Raw genomic sequence first — 13,683 nt, forward strand, 5'->3', positions numbered from 1 at the left:
CCGCCATCCTAGTGTCCCACCGTCCCTACCGTGCTACGCTACCTGGAAATGAAAAGCGTAGCTTCAGATCTCGGTTGTGCCATTTGCCATGTAGCATGGGCAAGTGGCCGTTTGCTTGTCTAGCCTGGGTGTTCTGTTAAAATGAGGCCAACGATCCATCCTCTAGAGCCCACCCTGAGATGCTGTGGCTTCTATAGATAATTTCCTCAAACTTCCCATAGTGATTGGCTGGGTTTTCTGCCAAACCCTCGCTCCAATTCCGTCCCTTTGTGGACTTCATTTACTTTTCTGGCCGTATGATACGCCCACTTTCTTGCCTCCCTGCCACCCCGTGAACCAAAACTTCACTGAGCTTAATGAAGTGGTTGAAGCATTTTCCCTGAAAGCTCTTCTATTAAAATACACAACATTATTAGGTGGATTTAGTAGTTAACATATCCTTGGTACTCAGGAAGGAAGATCTGACATCATCCTTAAGTTCCTGGTCCTCCAAAGGTGTACAACATAAGATTTCAAAATTCTGCATTCTTATTTATTAACTTAGGTTCCATGTTCATGCCTCTGAGAGCAGGTGATGGGCTTTAGAGTGAGTCAGGCTGCCACCTGCTGTCCTTTAGTGGTTCTGCTAAAAGTAGAAGAGGAATCGTTCTGACCTTCAAAGGCAAAGCTTACGAGAATATTCTGTTCTCCAAGGTAGAGAAGGTTAGTTTATCAGAAATGGTTTTTCCTTCCAATGGTCTTGAAAGGGATTCCCCTTGGCCATGCAGAGATACGGGGCCCAGAGGAAGCAGACAAAACAAGGCCAGAAGCTGCTCCAGCTTCCTAAGCTTGGCTTTTTAAGAGTTGATAAATTTGCCTGAAAGTGCTCTTCCTGTTTGGGTGGGGAAGATAACCCTTCCAAAAGATAACACTGGGTTATTGTCCTAGAGAGACTGCTGTTTGGTGTCTGTGAGTTGGTAGTTGGGGTCAAATGCAGTTGGAGGTCAGAATGTGCCTTAATGCCAAAGAATGAACGGCAGGTGGGCGGCCACGGCCTTGGCAGGAAGTGGCAGGGCGAGAGTTAGTGCTCACCCTGCTGTGTGCAGCACAAGTGAGGCCTCGTGACACATGGTTGGGACACTCAGTGATGGCAGCCCAGGGGCTGGAAAGGGCTCCTTGCTTTCTTAACCCTGCTGGGCCTGTTGAACACCTTATTGTTCCTGGCATCTAAATAATTGTAATTTCTTTGTCCCCACCTCCATGAAACAAGGTAATGTAATGATCGCAGTTAGCATGTATTTATTTAGCATTTACTATATCCCAGGCAGTTTCAAGCATGTTATGTGAATATATCACATTCAGTCTTTACGTACTCTTCCAATAATTTGGAGGCAATTTTCAACTCTGCTGCAGTTTCTATAACATGGGACTAATGATAGTACCCACTTTCAGGGGGCTGTTGTGAGGATGGAATGAGCTGAGACATTTATTTGGTACGTGTAAACCTTAGCTGTTCTAGCATTATTCTGCCACTTAAGCTGGCTTCTCCGAGCTGCAGTGTCTTCTGCTGTAAGGGGGCATTAATACTGCCCTCACAGGGTTGTTGCAAGACATGATGGCAAGAGTGACATTCTGTAGCCTATAATGTAAGTGTGTTTTACGGAGTTGGCATTTGGCCTACTCTAGAGGCAAGTTAGGGCTATTTGCTGGTAGGAAACTTGAACAGCTTGTACTTTGAAATGTGGAGGCTGAGGGTGATGGAGGAGCAGGGGGAAGGGCCCCCAAAGCCCTGCATACTATCCATGCCCATCACTGGGGTTTGTTAAACGGAAAGATTTGAGGCCGGCCTCTCCCAAATTTCTCCATGGTTTTGCCCTTAATGTTGCTCTCACTGTGGAGACGGTTGTCGCCTGGGATCCAGGTCTTGGGGTTTGGTGGGGGGAGGAAGCTGCAGGGCCTTGGGACCCTGGGGCAGATGTGTGTGCACTGGGGGTGGATTCCCAGATAGAGCTTCCCTCCCAGTGGACCCTGCTTAGCAAGTTGGAATGTTCCCACAAGTTCCAACCCTAAGGATTTCACTCCGGGGACGCATCAAATAGATTCTTTTGTAAATCAGTGGCCAGAAAAGAGCACAACAACTGCTCTTTTTCACTATTTTACAGCTGTTTTTGCCGTCCCCTGAATGTACATCAATTTCCATGCAGCAATTGGATGTCTCAGCCTACTGGCTTTTCATAGATGCAAACTTTCCTTTAGGGCTTTGTAAAGAAGTTTTGAGAAGTTCTTCAATAGCAGCAGTTTGGGGACATCACATGTAGCCCTGTCGATATTTCCTGAATGGGTTTCATTCCTTTCTCAGTCTTGACCATTCCCTTACCCAACCTCCATCCCAACACAGTCAAAACCTTTTTGAGCAGCAGCTGGGAAAGTGAGATGCCTTCCACCACGAGCCTCACTTTGGGGAATCTGCGCTTTAGTTGGGGCGTGTTCTTGCCTTGGCCTCGTCTCTGCATTTGGCCTCATTCAGCTGCTTTTTCTCAGTACCCAGAAGTCCTTGGGTTCTACCAGAGACCACTCCGACAGAAAGGGTCAGAACAACTGACCCTTTCTTGGCTGGGTCTGGACTCTGGAGTACAGGAAGAACTAAATTATTTTGTCTTGGTCCCAGCTGAGCTCATGCTGGCTTCCCAAAGAGGAGACAGGAAGGTTAGGTTAGAAGTATGCTCATGTTGAGACCTGGGGCGGATGGTACCGGGCACCATGAAGCGTCTTGAAAGTGGCGCCAGCTGATTGATTGGTTTCTTGTTCCATCCAGCATTCTCCGGAGGCAGGGGCCACCAACCCAGGACTGAGAGGAGCATTGGCCTGGGGCAACCCAACTGCAGTTGGCTGCATCCCATGTCAGTGCTGACTTTTTGGGATGGCTCTGGAAGGATCACCTTGCTAAAACACAGGTCAGGCTGCGTGGTGTCACCGCAGGAGTTGGGGCAGTAGCCCCCAGGCACACACAGGCAGCAAGAGTAGGGGCAGCGAGGCTGAGGTGTCCGAGGCACCGCCGCAGTCCTGGGCATTCTCCTGCGAACGCAGAGCAGAGGTGAGAAGGCAGCACTCAGAGGAGGACCCTCGAAAAGGGAGGGGCTTCCACCACTAATGGGGGCCAAAATCCTGGGGAAAGGGGAGTTTTGGAAAGCAGGGGAAGCACTGCTACCTTTCTTAGGCCCCTACCTTTTGGGGGAAAGCAAAGGCTAGCCCCTCAGCATGGGAGGGGGGCACCAGCCTTCTCTGCTTGCCCCCAGGCTTGGAGTGGCTGTGGGGTCATCCTCTCAGAATGGCTTCAGGAAAGTCCTCAACTCTGGGAGCATCTCTGATGGGGATTATTGGTCCCAGCAGACCGGACTGTGTATGAAGCACCCGGCTCAGGGCCTGACACCTGGGTCTCGGTTCTGGATCCGTACAGCTACTATGACGATTATCCACATGACGGCCTCCTCACATTGCTCAGATCATTCGGAACTAAGTGTAGCGGGAATGAGGGTAAGATGGGAAAATGCATTCTAATTCACCTAGGGCCCAAGCCCTAGGAAGCGTGGCTCTTTGTTAAAGCACCTTGGGATCCTGGTTGACTTCGTATTTTAATGACATAGGGGCTCTGCTGTGTTTTCACACCACCGCTTCAACAAATGTGAAGGGTTTTCCCCACCCCACTCTCTGGACACCAACTGGGTGTCTGTCCTGAAACTCAATTCAAGTCTGACACTATGGAGAGTTAGCATTAGATCCCGTAAGTTACAGGGCTCGGTCCCACGAGGTGGCCGTCACTTCAGATGCCAATCGCAAGCCCCAGGTCTCCTGTCCTTCTGACAGACTGGCTGTAAATCTAGGGTTCCCATGACCCTGTCTCAGGCTCCGTGAGTTGTTAGCGTGGCTCACTAAACTCAGGAAGGTGCTTCCCTCACCATTACCAGTTTATTATAAAGGACGCAGCTCAGGCAGCCGAGTGGAAGAGACACATAGGCCAAGGCACGGGGTGCGCAGAGCCCCCACACCCTTTCACCAACTCTGACACTCTCCAAACACAATGGTTCAGGGATTTTATGGAGGCTTCATTACGATCATTGATTAAATCTTTGGCCATTGGTGATTAACTCAATCTCCAGCCCCCTTCCTTTCCCAGAAGCCAGGGGCTTGGAGCCAAAAGTCCCAACCCTCTAATCCTGCCTTGGCGTTTCCTGTAACCAGCCCTCATCCTGTCTAGGGCCCCCAGCCACCAGTCATCTAATTAGCATACAAAGATACCTCTATCATTCCAAGGGTCTTAGAGGCACCTGTGAAGGAACCAGGGACTAAGACCAAACACTATAACAAAAGATGCACCTGTTACCCTAATCACTCAGGAGATAACAGGGGTTTTAGGAGCTTGCCAGAAATCAGGACAAAGACTAAAGATCTGTTTCTTGATGATATCACAGTGTCACAGGGCATAAACGCGAATGTTTCCCCCGAGAAGCACAGGCACAGGTGTGTTCACTGGCATCCATAAATGCTCCTGTCTGCAGGGGCACAGACCCAGGCACAGAGGGCTTGGGGATGAAGATCCAGCCCACCCTCGATCTGCCTCAACCCTCACCTCTGGATGGAAGGCGTGGCAGGAGTCTGGTCGCCGGCGGAGCTTCTGGGAGCGCATCCGGTCACATTTGACAGAGGCATTATGTGCAGAAGCCACTGTTAAGGTCAATATCTCAGGACCGGAGCCCATTCTGCAGACTGGAACAAGGTCTGGAAGAACCTGCTCTGGTGCCACCAGTTGCCCTGCAAGCAGCTTTAGGGTCAGGAGGCAGCACCGGGGCCCAGGGAAGGGTTAGAGAACAAATAACGGAGCCCTGTGGAGGACAGACGGGTGGTGAAGGAGGCTGGCCCCGCTGCTCAAAATCTGAGCCCTACAGACACCTCCTACAGCCCCCGCCCCCACCGCACACATCCCCGAGGATTGCAGGATATATTTGACTTCTGTCGCCTCCTGCAGCACTGGTGGGAAGATGCTGCAGTCACAGGTGGGGTCTGTCACCAGGAGGAGGAGGTTACTGTTGGGAATCTGTTGCACCACAAATACCCTGCAGCAAAGAAAGGGAATCGAGGATGGCTCCGTGGCGACCACGAGAAGGGCTTCTAGGGAAGGAACTTCTAGAGACTGTAGTGTGGAGTTAGGGTGGCAGGGAAGCCCAGAACCATGAGGCAGGGCGGGTCGGGGCAGCTAAGGGAACGGGCCTGGCAGATGGCTCAGTCCTACTGGCTTTCCTCACAAGCCTTTGCTGCTGCATTTCCTTTCCTAGCAGACTGGAGGAAGTGAGGAAGTCCAAACTGGACTGCTTTGGAGAGTGCAGAGTTGTTATTTATTAATATATGCAGGGACGACAGGCGTAAATCAAGACCGTCCCGAGCAAGTGGGCGGGCGAGGCAACACCTGCTTTGGGTGAGGGTGGTGGGGGCAAGGCCTGGGCGAAGCGGCAGCGCTGGAGCTTGGCCACCAGGTGGCGCAGTGGTCCCGCGCTCGGCGAGGCCGCCCTGCGAGGAGTGGCGCGGGGTGGGGCGGAGCCCGCCCACGGCCTTCCCAGCAGTCACAGCGCCGCCTACCGAGCGCCTCCCCTGGGACGGGTGGCCTCACACACCCGCATGTGCACACCACAGCCATGTATACTCTCAGCCTTCACAGCTCTGTATGAGGCTGGTGGTGGCCCATTTTGTAGATGAGAAAACGGAGACTAGAGGAGGCGAAGTCACTCGCCCACGGCCATGAGCCGGCAAGAGCAGGGCCAGTTTTAAACTCAGGTCTGTCTACTCTGAAGCGCTCGCTTCACTCCGGAGACCGCTGGCTCTATCCTCGCACCGAGCCTTTGAGACAAGTGCACACGGAACGCTAATCTCAGCCCTCAACCCTGCACATAACCCGGGGTGAAACCCGCGCAGCACGACGCGCAAGGAGGCGGAGAAGGGAGCCCCCGATGCCAGCGCCGCAGGTGCCGCACTGTTAATGGTGTGCCACGGGCCTGGGGGTCTAGGGACCGCCTGGCGAGAGGCACGTCTGGCTGAGGCGACGCTCGAGGAGGCCGCTGCATTCCCAGCGTGGGGGTCCTCCCGGGCTCGGGTGCGGGGGTCAGCAGGAGACCCTTCCGTCCGGCCTCGCTGCCTCCCCGGGGCCAGGGCGGGTTGTAACTAGCGGCTTCCACACAGCAGGAAGCCTGACAGGGCTGCTGCCCGCGGGGTTCCCAGCGACCCGAGGACATCGCACACTTTCGGGCTTCTCTTCTCGCGCCTCCCTCTGCCTTCCAGGTTCTCCCCACGCAGCTCAGCCGCGGGCACTGGCACCGCCCTGGGCACCGCCTGAACAGGGTGGGGGAGGCCCGCTGAAGGGCCCACTCGCCCAGAGACGCCGTGGGGTCACGGCTGCGGCCTTGGTGGGGAGGGCTCGCGACACAGGGTCTGGCCTCGGGACAGCCTCTCCCCACTCCCCTAAGGCAGCTGTCCCGGTCCCCAGCCGTCCTGCCCGCCTCAGACCTTCCGCCCCCTGCGTGTCTCCTCCGCTGAGGACGGTGGGGAAGACCCTGGGAGCGCGGGCTTGCACTTAGAAGCGTCTCCCTCCTCCCGGCTGTGCAGCCGGCTCCCTGGGGGTTCCGCGGCCCTGCCTAGACTTTGAGTGTGGCGGGACGGTCGGCGCCGCCCTGGGGTCTTACTTCCGGCAGGGCCCGCACTCCATGATCCCGTTGGCCTCCTGGATGGCCGGCTGGTACACGAACACCGGGTACTCCGTGTCGCAGGGCTGCAGCTGGTCCTGCTTCTTGTGTTTGTGGGCTGCGGGCAGACAGAGAAAGGACATCACGCCACTGAAGGGGCCTCGGAGGGCATGGCCTGGGGTGACCTTGCCTCAGCACTCCCAGGGCCAGAGTTCACCCCAGTCCATTTGCAGATGGTCCCTCCTTAGGCAGTTCTCAGGACACGTGTGGGAGGAGCCAGTGGGGGTGAAGGGAGGGAAGACACACGGAGGGGCCCTGTGTCTCGGTGGAGGGAAAGCGCTTCCTCTCTGGGAGCCTGGCCCTCTCTGTGAGCTGGGGGCAGTGCACCATCTCCAGGGCTCCTTCCGGCACTCAGATCCCGGGGGAGGGTCTGAGCGGGGAGCAGAGGCAGGAGGGGCACCAAGCGGTGGCTTGGGGTACTTAGGCCCACCACCCGTCCCTTCACTGTGGACAGACCCAATGCATTTCCTGGGCAATCCTGCCCTCGTCTCCCACATAGCCAGGCCCACGCTCCATCCACTGAGCCTGAGCACCTGGGGTGGGGGCAGCCGGGCTCCAGGCCTGGGGCTGCGGAAGCCCAGAAGGCACAGCCGCCGGGTGCAGGACTCCTTGGGGGCTGTGCGATTTGCCCTAGCTCCCTGGGACAAGGACAGTGGACTCAACCAAAGGTGGAGGCGAGTGCCTCAGCCCCGCTCTGCAGGACCCAAGTCCGCTCCCTCCCGGAGCCGCCTGAGGTGGGCACATGGCAGGGCAGGGCCTTGCCGCACAGGCTGTCTGTATGGCCCTTCTGTTCTCAGGGCCTGGCTGTAGCCCCCAGGGATAGACCTAGAGGTAGGGGGCACGGGTGTGAGCTACCTTCCCAGGCTCATGCAGAGTCCTACAGGACAGCATGGGTCTCCTCAACTTCCAAACCCAGAAACTTCCAGCCAGAGCTCGAAACCCAGAGGGGACACTAGCTGGCATGCAGAAAACCCTCACTGAGAGGAGCAAGCCCACAGAGGCCAGGGCTGTGAGTTTTGTCCCCAGGGCTGGGCACAGACGCCTGCCTGACAACGGCAGGGTTGAGTGGCGTCCCCAGGGTCACGCAGTGGAAGGGGCTGCAGCACCTACACCCCGGCCTGGGACTCCAAGTCCAGTGCTCCTTCACTGAGGACACTGACACCTGTGCAGGCCAGGGGGAGGCGCTCCAGGGGATAGGTACCCCAGAGAAGAGAAATTCTGAGCAGGCAGATTGAGGGGGATCATCTTCAACTTTTGCAAGATGCAGCTGCTGACAGAGACAGAGGGGACAGTGTCCTGTCACTGACACCTAGTGACTGTGAATGCCCCAGAGCAGCCCCACCCGATCGTGGATGTGAGTCCAGAAGGAGTCTGGAGACACAGCCCGAACTGCCCTGAGCCCAGGGGCAGAGGAAGCCCCAAGCCAAGGCCAGCAGAAGAGAACGAAGAGCAAGCCAGAGAGGGGACCACAGCGGAGATGAAGAGATGGGATAAGCTGGGGACAGCCCAGGTGGTGGGAAGTTCTGGAACCCCATGGCAAAGGTTCTATGAACACGGAGGAGCTGAGCAGAGCCCGCGAGGCAAGATGGCCTCCTGTGGTCATGGAGGGCCCAGGCGCCCAGGGAGTGAGTGCTTTGAAAGGCCAGGCTCATTGCCGTCCTGCACGTGTGGCCACAGCCACCCGGCTTTGTGTTGTGGCCTCTCATTGTTGCTGCCTCTGGGGGACTCTGTCCTCAGACACAGGGGCAGGGGAATCATCCTGAGAGCTTCCTGGGGTCCCCTAGGGGACTCTGTCCTCAGACACAGGGTCCTGCAGGGGAATCATCCTGAGAGCTTCCTGGGGCCCCTGGAACCCGGAGTCCTGCTGAGGGCGGGTGATGCCTGGGCTGGGGCGCCGCTGTTTGCTTCTCCAAGGGGTGGGCTGGAGGTTGCTCACTCATACTGGCTCATGGCCACCCGGCCACACCACCCTTCCTCTTGGAATTACATGTTCTCACCCAAGGGGAGGCTGGAGTTTCTCATTTTCCCTGGGGCCTGACTGCCCTCGTGTGGGATTAGAACTGGGCTAGACTCCCCAGTCCCCCAACCCCCAGGAATGGTACTTCAAACCGGGAGAGCTCAGCCCTGCTTGCGGTCATTCCTGGGACAGGTCATGGAGGATGGGTTCTTTGTAGCTCCTGCTGCGTCCCCAACCCACCGCCAGCAGGGATCGCCTCAGCGAGGCTACTTACAGTGATGGAAGACACTTTTGGCTGGCCGGAACATAAGCCCAGCACAGGGTGGACACGGCACAGGAAGAACATGGTGGCACATGAAGGCAGGATGTCATGGGGTGGTGATGATGGCACATGGAGTGGTGGTGTCCCAAGATGATGTCACACACAGAGCCAGGAGTGAGGGAGGTGATGAGAGAAGGCCACGCAGGGTGAGATGTGAACAACAATGCTTCAGGGTCACCTATCCCCACTGTCACCCACCCCACGGGGAATGGTCTCACATTAGTGGACCAAAATGCCACCACTCTTCAGCACATGGCCCTGCAGCTCCGTGCACTCACCCTCGGCCCCTCTGTCGTACCAGGAGCCCCAGATGCTCCACTCCAGCAGGAACCTGTCGGACACAGGACTGAATCTCGGAGACTTCCGATCCCTCCTGACTTGGGTTCCCAAGAGGCTGGAGTATCCCTGACAGCCCCCGGCCCATCCCCTCTCCTCCAGGACACCCTCTTCCCTGCTTGAGGGCTCTGGTGTGAGCAATGAGGTCCCTCCCAGGGGCAGCATGCAGGGAAGAGGTGGTGTCCATGCCCAGGGATTGTGCCCTCCTTCCCTGGGGTCTGGTAGCAAGTGGGTTGTCCTGGATACCTTGCAGCCCCCTGCTCAAGCACACCCTCCTAAGCCACCCTCGCATGCAGCCCTCCCCCAGCCCCATGTCTACCCCCACTCACAGCACCAGCTCCTGCAGCAGCCACCTGGTCGCCGTCAAGAAGGCAGAAATTGGCTGGGAAGGAGAGCGTGCACACCGCTCACACCTAGGTCCAAGGGTGACGGTGCCCCCCCACCCCAACACCACCCTCAGAGAGACCAGAGAGTGGGCTGCCCTGCCACTGGGAGTGGGGGCAGCAGAGCACAGGCCCGCAGCCCAGCACCCCCTATCCCCCTATCTCCCACCTGCCCTGCAGGGCTGAGCTAGCTGGGAAATGCATATTGCAGGTCAGACATCTCGGGTGGGGTTGGACATGCCCCTCCAGGAGATGAGTCAAGCCCTCATCCTGGTGCTGCACTGCTGAGGATCCCCGGTGATCAGGCGGCAATGTCAGGGGCTGAGGCTGGGGCAGGCTGCTCTCTTTGTCTCCGCCAGAGGCACTGTTATGTCACAACTACCAGAGCAGTCTCTTTGAAGCCCCAAAGCCAGACCCACAGGCCTGCCTGGGAGCGGGACTGAGAGCAGTGGCTCTGAGCAGAAGGTGGAGACAGTCAAGGTAGGGTCCTGAGGCCAGACACCCAAGGTGGGTGAGAACAAGGACCAGTGACCTCATTCCAGGACAGGGCAGGGGACTGGCTGGCTGGCTGAGGGAAGGGCTGGGTGACACTCACGCTGACCAGGGGCTGGGCTGCGCTGTGGTGGTGACTTGAGGGTTTGCACATGGCCTGATAGTCATACATGGTTACTCTGAAAATCAGACGCGGGCTGCGATGAGTCCAAAGCCACCCCCACCCCCTGCCCCTGCCTCAGGAGGCTTTACTAGCAGAGCATCCATTTACCGCAATTCCCAAGGGCGCCTGAGCTAGGACAGCAGATCAGAAGACAGCTCATGCTGAAAATTACATTTCTGCACTTGGAATGGTTTTAAGACAATGAAGAGCAAATGGCTTTTGCCCTCGGAGTTGGATGGTTTTCCCTCTAGGGTCTGAGCTGCGGGGTCCCTCCCAGGGATGCCCACATGCCCTTACGCCGCCCTCCCCACATCATGCTGACACCCTGGCTCCATAAAGGTTGCTTTTGGAGCTCTTTGGGGGCACCCACTGTGGGTTTTGGAGGTCAGGATCCCGAGATCCGCCAGGACCACTTAGCATCAGCTCTCGGTTTGCTATGTCTATTTGGACTGGGGAGGAGTGTGCCCCACTTACTGGCTGAACACCCCCATGCTGAGCAGCTGGGTCATGACAGCACCATCCACCTCCCCCAGAAATCTTCCCATCTGTGAGAGAGGGACAGCAGAGAGAGAGGGAGGGAGAGAGATGGAGCAGGATGGAGCCTTCTGAGTCCAGAACTATTAATTCAGCTCAGGTTGGGGCTTTTGGTGCCAGCTGGGCTTTCCCTCTAACTGCCTCTCAGCATAATCCAGCTGAACCCTTCCACCCACGCCCCTCTCCGGTCCTGGCTCCCTCCTTACTGTCCAGCCTGGTGCTTCCTAAACTGGAAGCAGTCACCCGCTGGCTGACTATGAGACCAGCCTAGAGGCTGCAATATGATTTTTTAAATGATACAGAATTCCTTGGAACAATTCTGTGTGAATCACTTGCAGCAAGATTAAAGAATGTTTTATGAAACTGGATTTGTTGTATATGCTGTGTGTGTGTGTGTGTGTGTTGGGTCAGATATAAAACACGTTTCTGCAGGTCAAGGTCAAAAGCAGCGCCTGTCTCATGCACGCTGGTGTCCTCATCTTCCCAGTGTGAGAGGGCTGCTGTCGCTTTTGATGTCCCTCCATCACCTCCCACAATCACTGTGCCCTGTGGATTGGTCATTTGTCCCCTCCACGACAATGACCTAACCGGATCCCTTGCCCTGTCTCCACTGCCCACCTGCCCTCCTAATTGACCTCTTCTCTTGTCCCTGTGGCACTGCCAGAGTCATCTTACTCAAATACAACATGGATGGGTCACTCTTGCCTTCATTTCCAAAAAAATAAAACAGGACCCTCCCTCCTGCCCCTGGCTCCCCTTTTGTTGTCCATCAGCCAGCATTTTGTGGCATCTGTGCCCTGTGCCAGGCAGTGGCCCCATAGCTGACTGAGAATGGCCTCAGGCCCTCCACTCTGCCACCTCTCATGGCCTGTGTACCTGCCTTGGCCTCTTGAGTCTGCCGTTTCTCAGCATGGTAGGGTGGCAGAACTTGGGCTTTGGTGTTGGATTTCGACTTTATTGTAGGCTGTCCTTAAAAATTGGGGATAGCGTGTGTCCAGCGTGTGGCTCCCAGTAAATACTTGAAAAATGGCAGCCACCGTTAGGAGGAGAGGTCCGCGGTCCAGCTTGGCTGTTGTCCCTGCCCTGATTACCCTTTCTCTGTCCTCACGCCAAGGAACTTTTTTCCTCACCCTCGCTGGGAAGTCTTTCGATTCTAACTTTCCCAGCCAGAACAAGGCCTTCCGCTTCACACTGGCAGCCTGTGGAGTCCTACTCTCACTCTGCCTGATAAGATAGTTGGTTGAAAACTGCATGAGAACAGGACCATGTCTTACTCATCTCTGAATTCCCCAAAGTATCTTGGTACCTGGACATACTCAGTCAATGTGGAATTTTGGTAGGGAAGGGAGGTGGGAACCAAGCTGATGGCCATGTCAGTTCTTCATGGAGAGCTTTCTAGCTGCCAGGGCCCAAAATGATGACATGTGTGATAACTACCAATAAAAAGAAATGCAAGGCTGGTACAGGAGCTGAGGCACATGGGCCTGGCCAATCTCCAGGAAAGCCAGGCAGTGGTGTCTGGGTGCCCACCTGGGGCCTGCCCTGGGCAGCCAAGGAGACTCCAGCAATCCTTCTGAAGGGAATAGAGATTTATTCCAGACACAGGCTAGTCAGAACGCACAACTCCTGAACGCCCAGTGAACAACCAGAGAAGTTCTCTCTCAAGTAAGAGATGATGGTGCAGTTTCAGGACAATAACCCCAGTACCATGCCCATGGTTCATAATGCTGTGACTTATAATCAGCCAATATGGGGCCACAGGTCCCCAGATGCGCCCACGCCAGGAATCTGGGATGAAGTCAGGAAGTATTACTTTCCAAATTGGACTTAAAGAACAAAACATAGTCCTTACATCCTACAGTATTTCTAGTATAAGTGGAAACAGCTGACTTATAAAATTAAAACGTAAGGATGCAACCCACTAAAAATGCATGGCAAATTGTAATCTAAAAATGGATGGGTCAATTACAAAAGCAAGCAGTAGGAAAACAGATTCAGACAAAGGTACTCAGACTTGTCTGTCTACACTCTGCTAGCTCTTTACCTGGAATGGCCTGACCACCAAAAACTATTTCATAACACCTTTTATTCATAAGGCACTCACCAGGTGAGTGTGATGCAAAGATGAATGAAATGGACACAAATCAAGAGCTTCAGACTAGTTTGCATGGACAGACAGGGAACACACGAACTCTCAGACAGGGCTGGCTGACAACCTGCACCTCCTACAGAGGTGGAAAGGAGTGGGAACCCAAAACCCCGGCAGGCTGCATGGAAGAAGGCAGTGGGCATGGCAGGGGGACAGCAGGGAGGGTCAAGGGCATTCCAGGGACAGAACAGCACATGGGAAAGTGAAAGGCATTGAAATCCTGCCTGCTCTTCATGGCACAGCCCTAAAGCTCTCCCTGGTGCCTCCAGCTAGAGTGAACTCTCTCAGCTGGGGCTTGCTTTTTGCTATTCTAGTTACTGTGTGTGTCTGTCTGTGTGTGTGTGTGTGTGTCCCCTCCGTCACTCCCTCGCCTGACAGCAGGATTCTAGGGGACAGAAATCCACCTCTGTCCCACAGCACCACACCATGTCCTGTTCACAGTTATTATTCCATGCACATTTGCTGAAGGAATGTGTGAGGGAATGAATGACCCGAGTCTTCTGCTCCCTGGGAAAGTACAGCGGGGTGGAGACAAGGCTTCTGACGAGGCTGGTCTTAATTCCTACAAGCCTGTCCCATT

At 55.5% G+C, this 13,683-nt stretch overlaps 1 protein-coding gene across 2 annotated transcripts in view; it reads right to left on the reverse strand.

Moving 5' to 3' along the window:
- Nucleotides 1-2,097: 2,097 nt before the first annotated feature.
- The window catches only part of CACNA2D4 (calcium voltage-gated channel auxiliary subunit alpha2delta 4), a 131,356-nt gene continuing 119,770 nt past the window's right edge, over nt 2,098-13,683 (reverse strand). The window contains exons 30-38 of one of the 2 annotated variants that reach the window (XM_058443010.1): nt 10,895-10,965; nt 10,361-10,436; nt 9,712-9,764; nt 9,325-9,377; nt 8,999-9,019; nt 6,708-6,825; nt 4,975-5,090; nt 4,607-4,686; nt 2,098-3,054 (exon numbers count right to left, since the gene is read on the reverse strand). In XM_058443010.1, coding sequence (XP_058298993.1) covers nt 2,950-3,054; nt 4,607-4,686; nt 4,975-5,090; nt 6,708-6,825; nt 8,999-9,019; nt 9,325-9,377; nt 9,712-9,764; nt 10,361-10,436; nt 10,895-10,965 — 693 coding nt within the window. In that variant the 3' untranslated portion in view covers nt 2,098-2,949. Of the gene's footprint in view, nt 3,055-4,606; nt 4,687-4,974; nt 5,091-6,707; nt 6,826-8,998; nt 9,020-9,324; nt 9,378-9,711; nt 9,765-10,360; nt 10,437-10,850; nt 10,966-13,683 lie in introns of those variants that run through there. The other variant, XM_058443008.1, reaches the window with a different exon arrangement.

The sequence above is a fragment of the Hylobates moloch genome, unplaced genomic scaffold (assembly GCF_009828535.3).
Source record: "Hylobates moloch isolate HMO894 unplaced genomic scaffold, HMol_V3 SCAFFOLD_8, whole genome shotgun sequence".
Lineage (NCBI taxonomy): Eukaryota > Metazoa > Chordata > Mammalia > Primates > Hylobatidae > Hylobates > Hylobates moloch.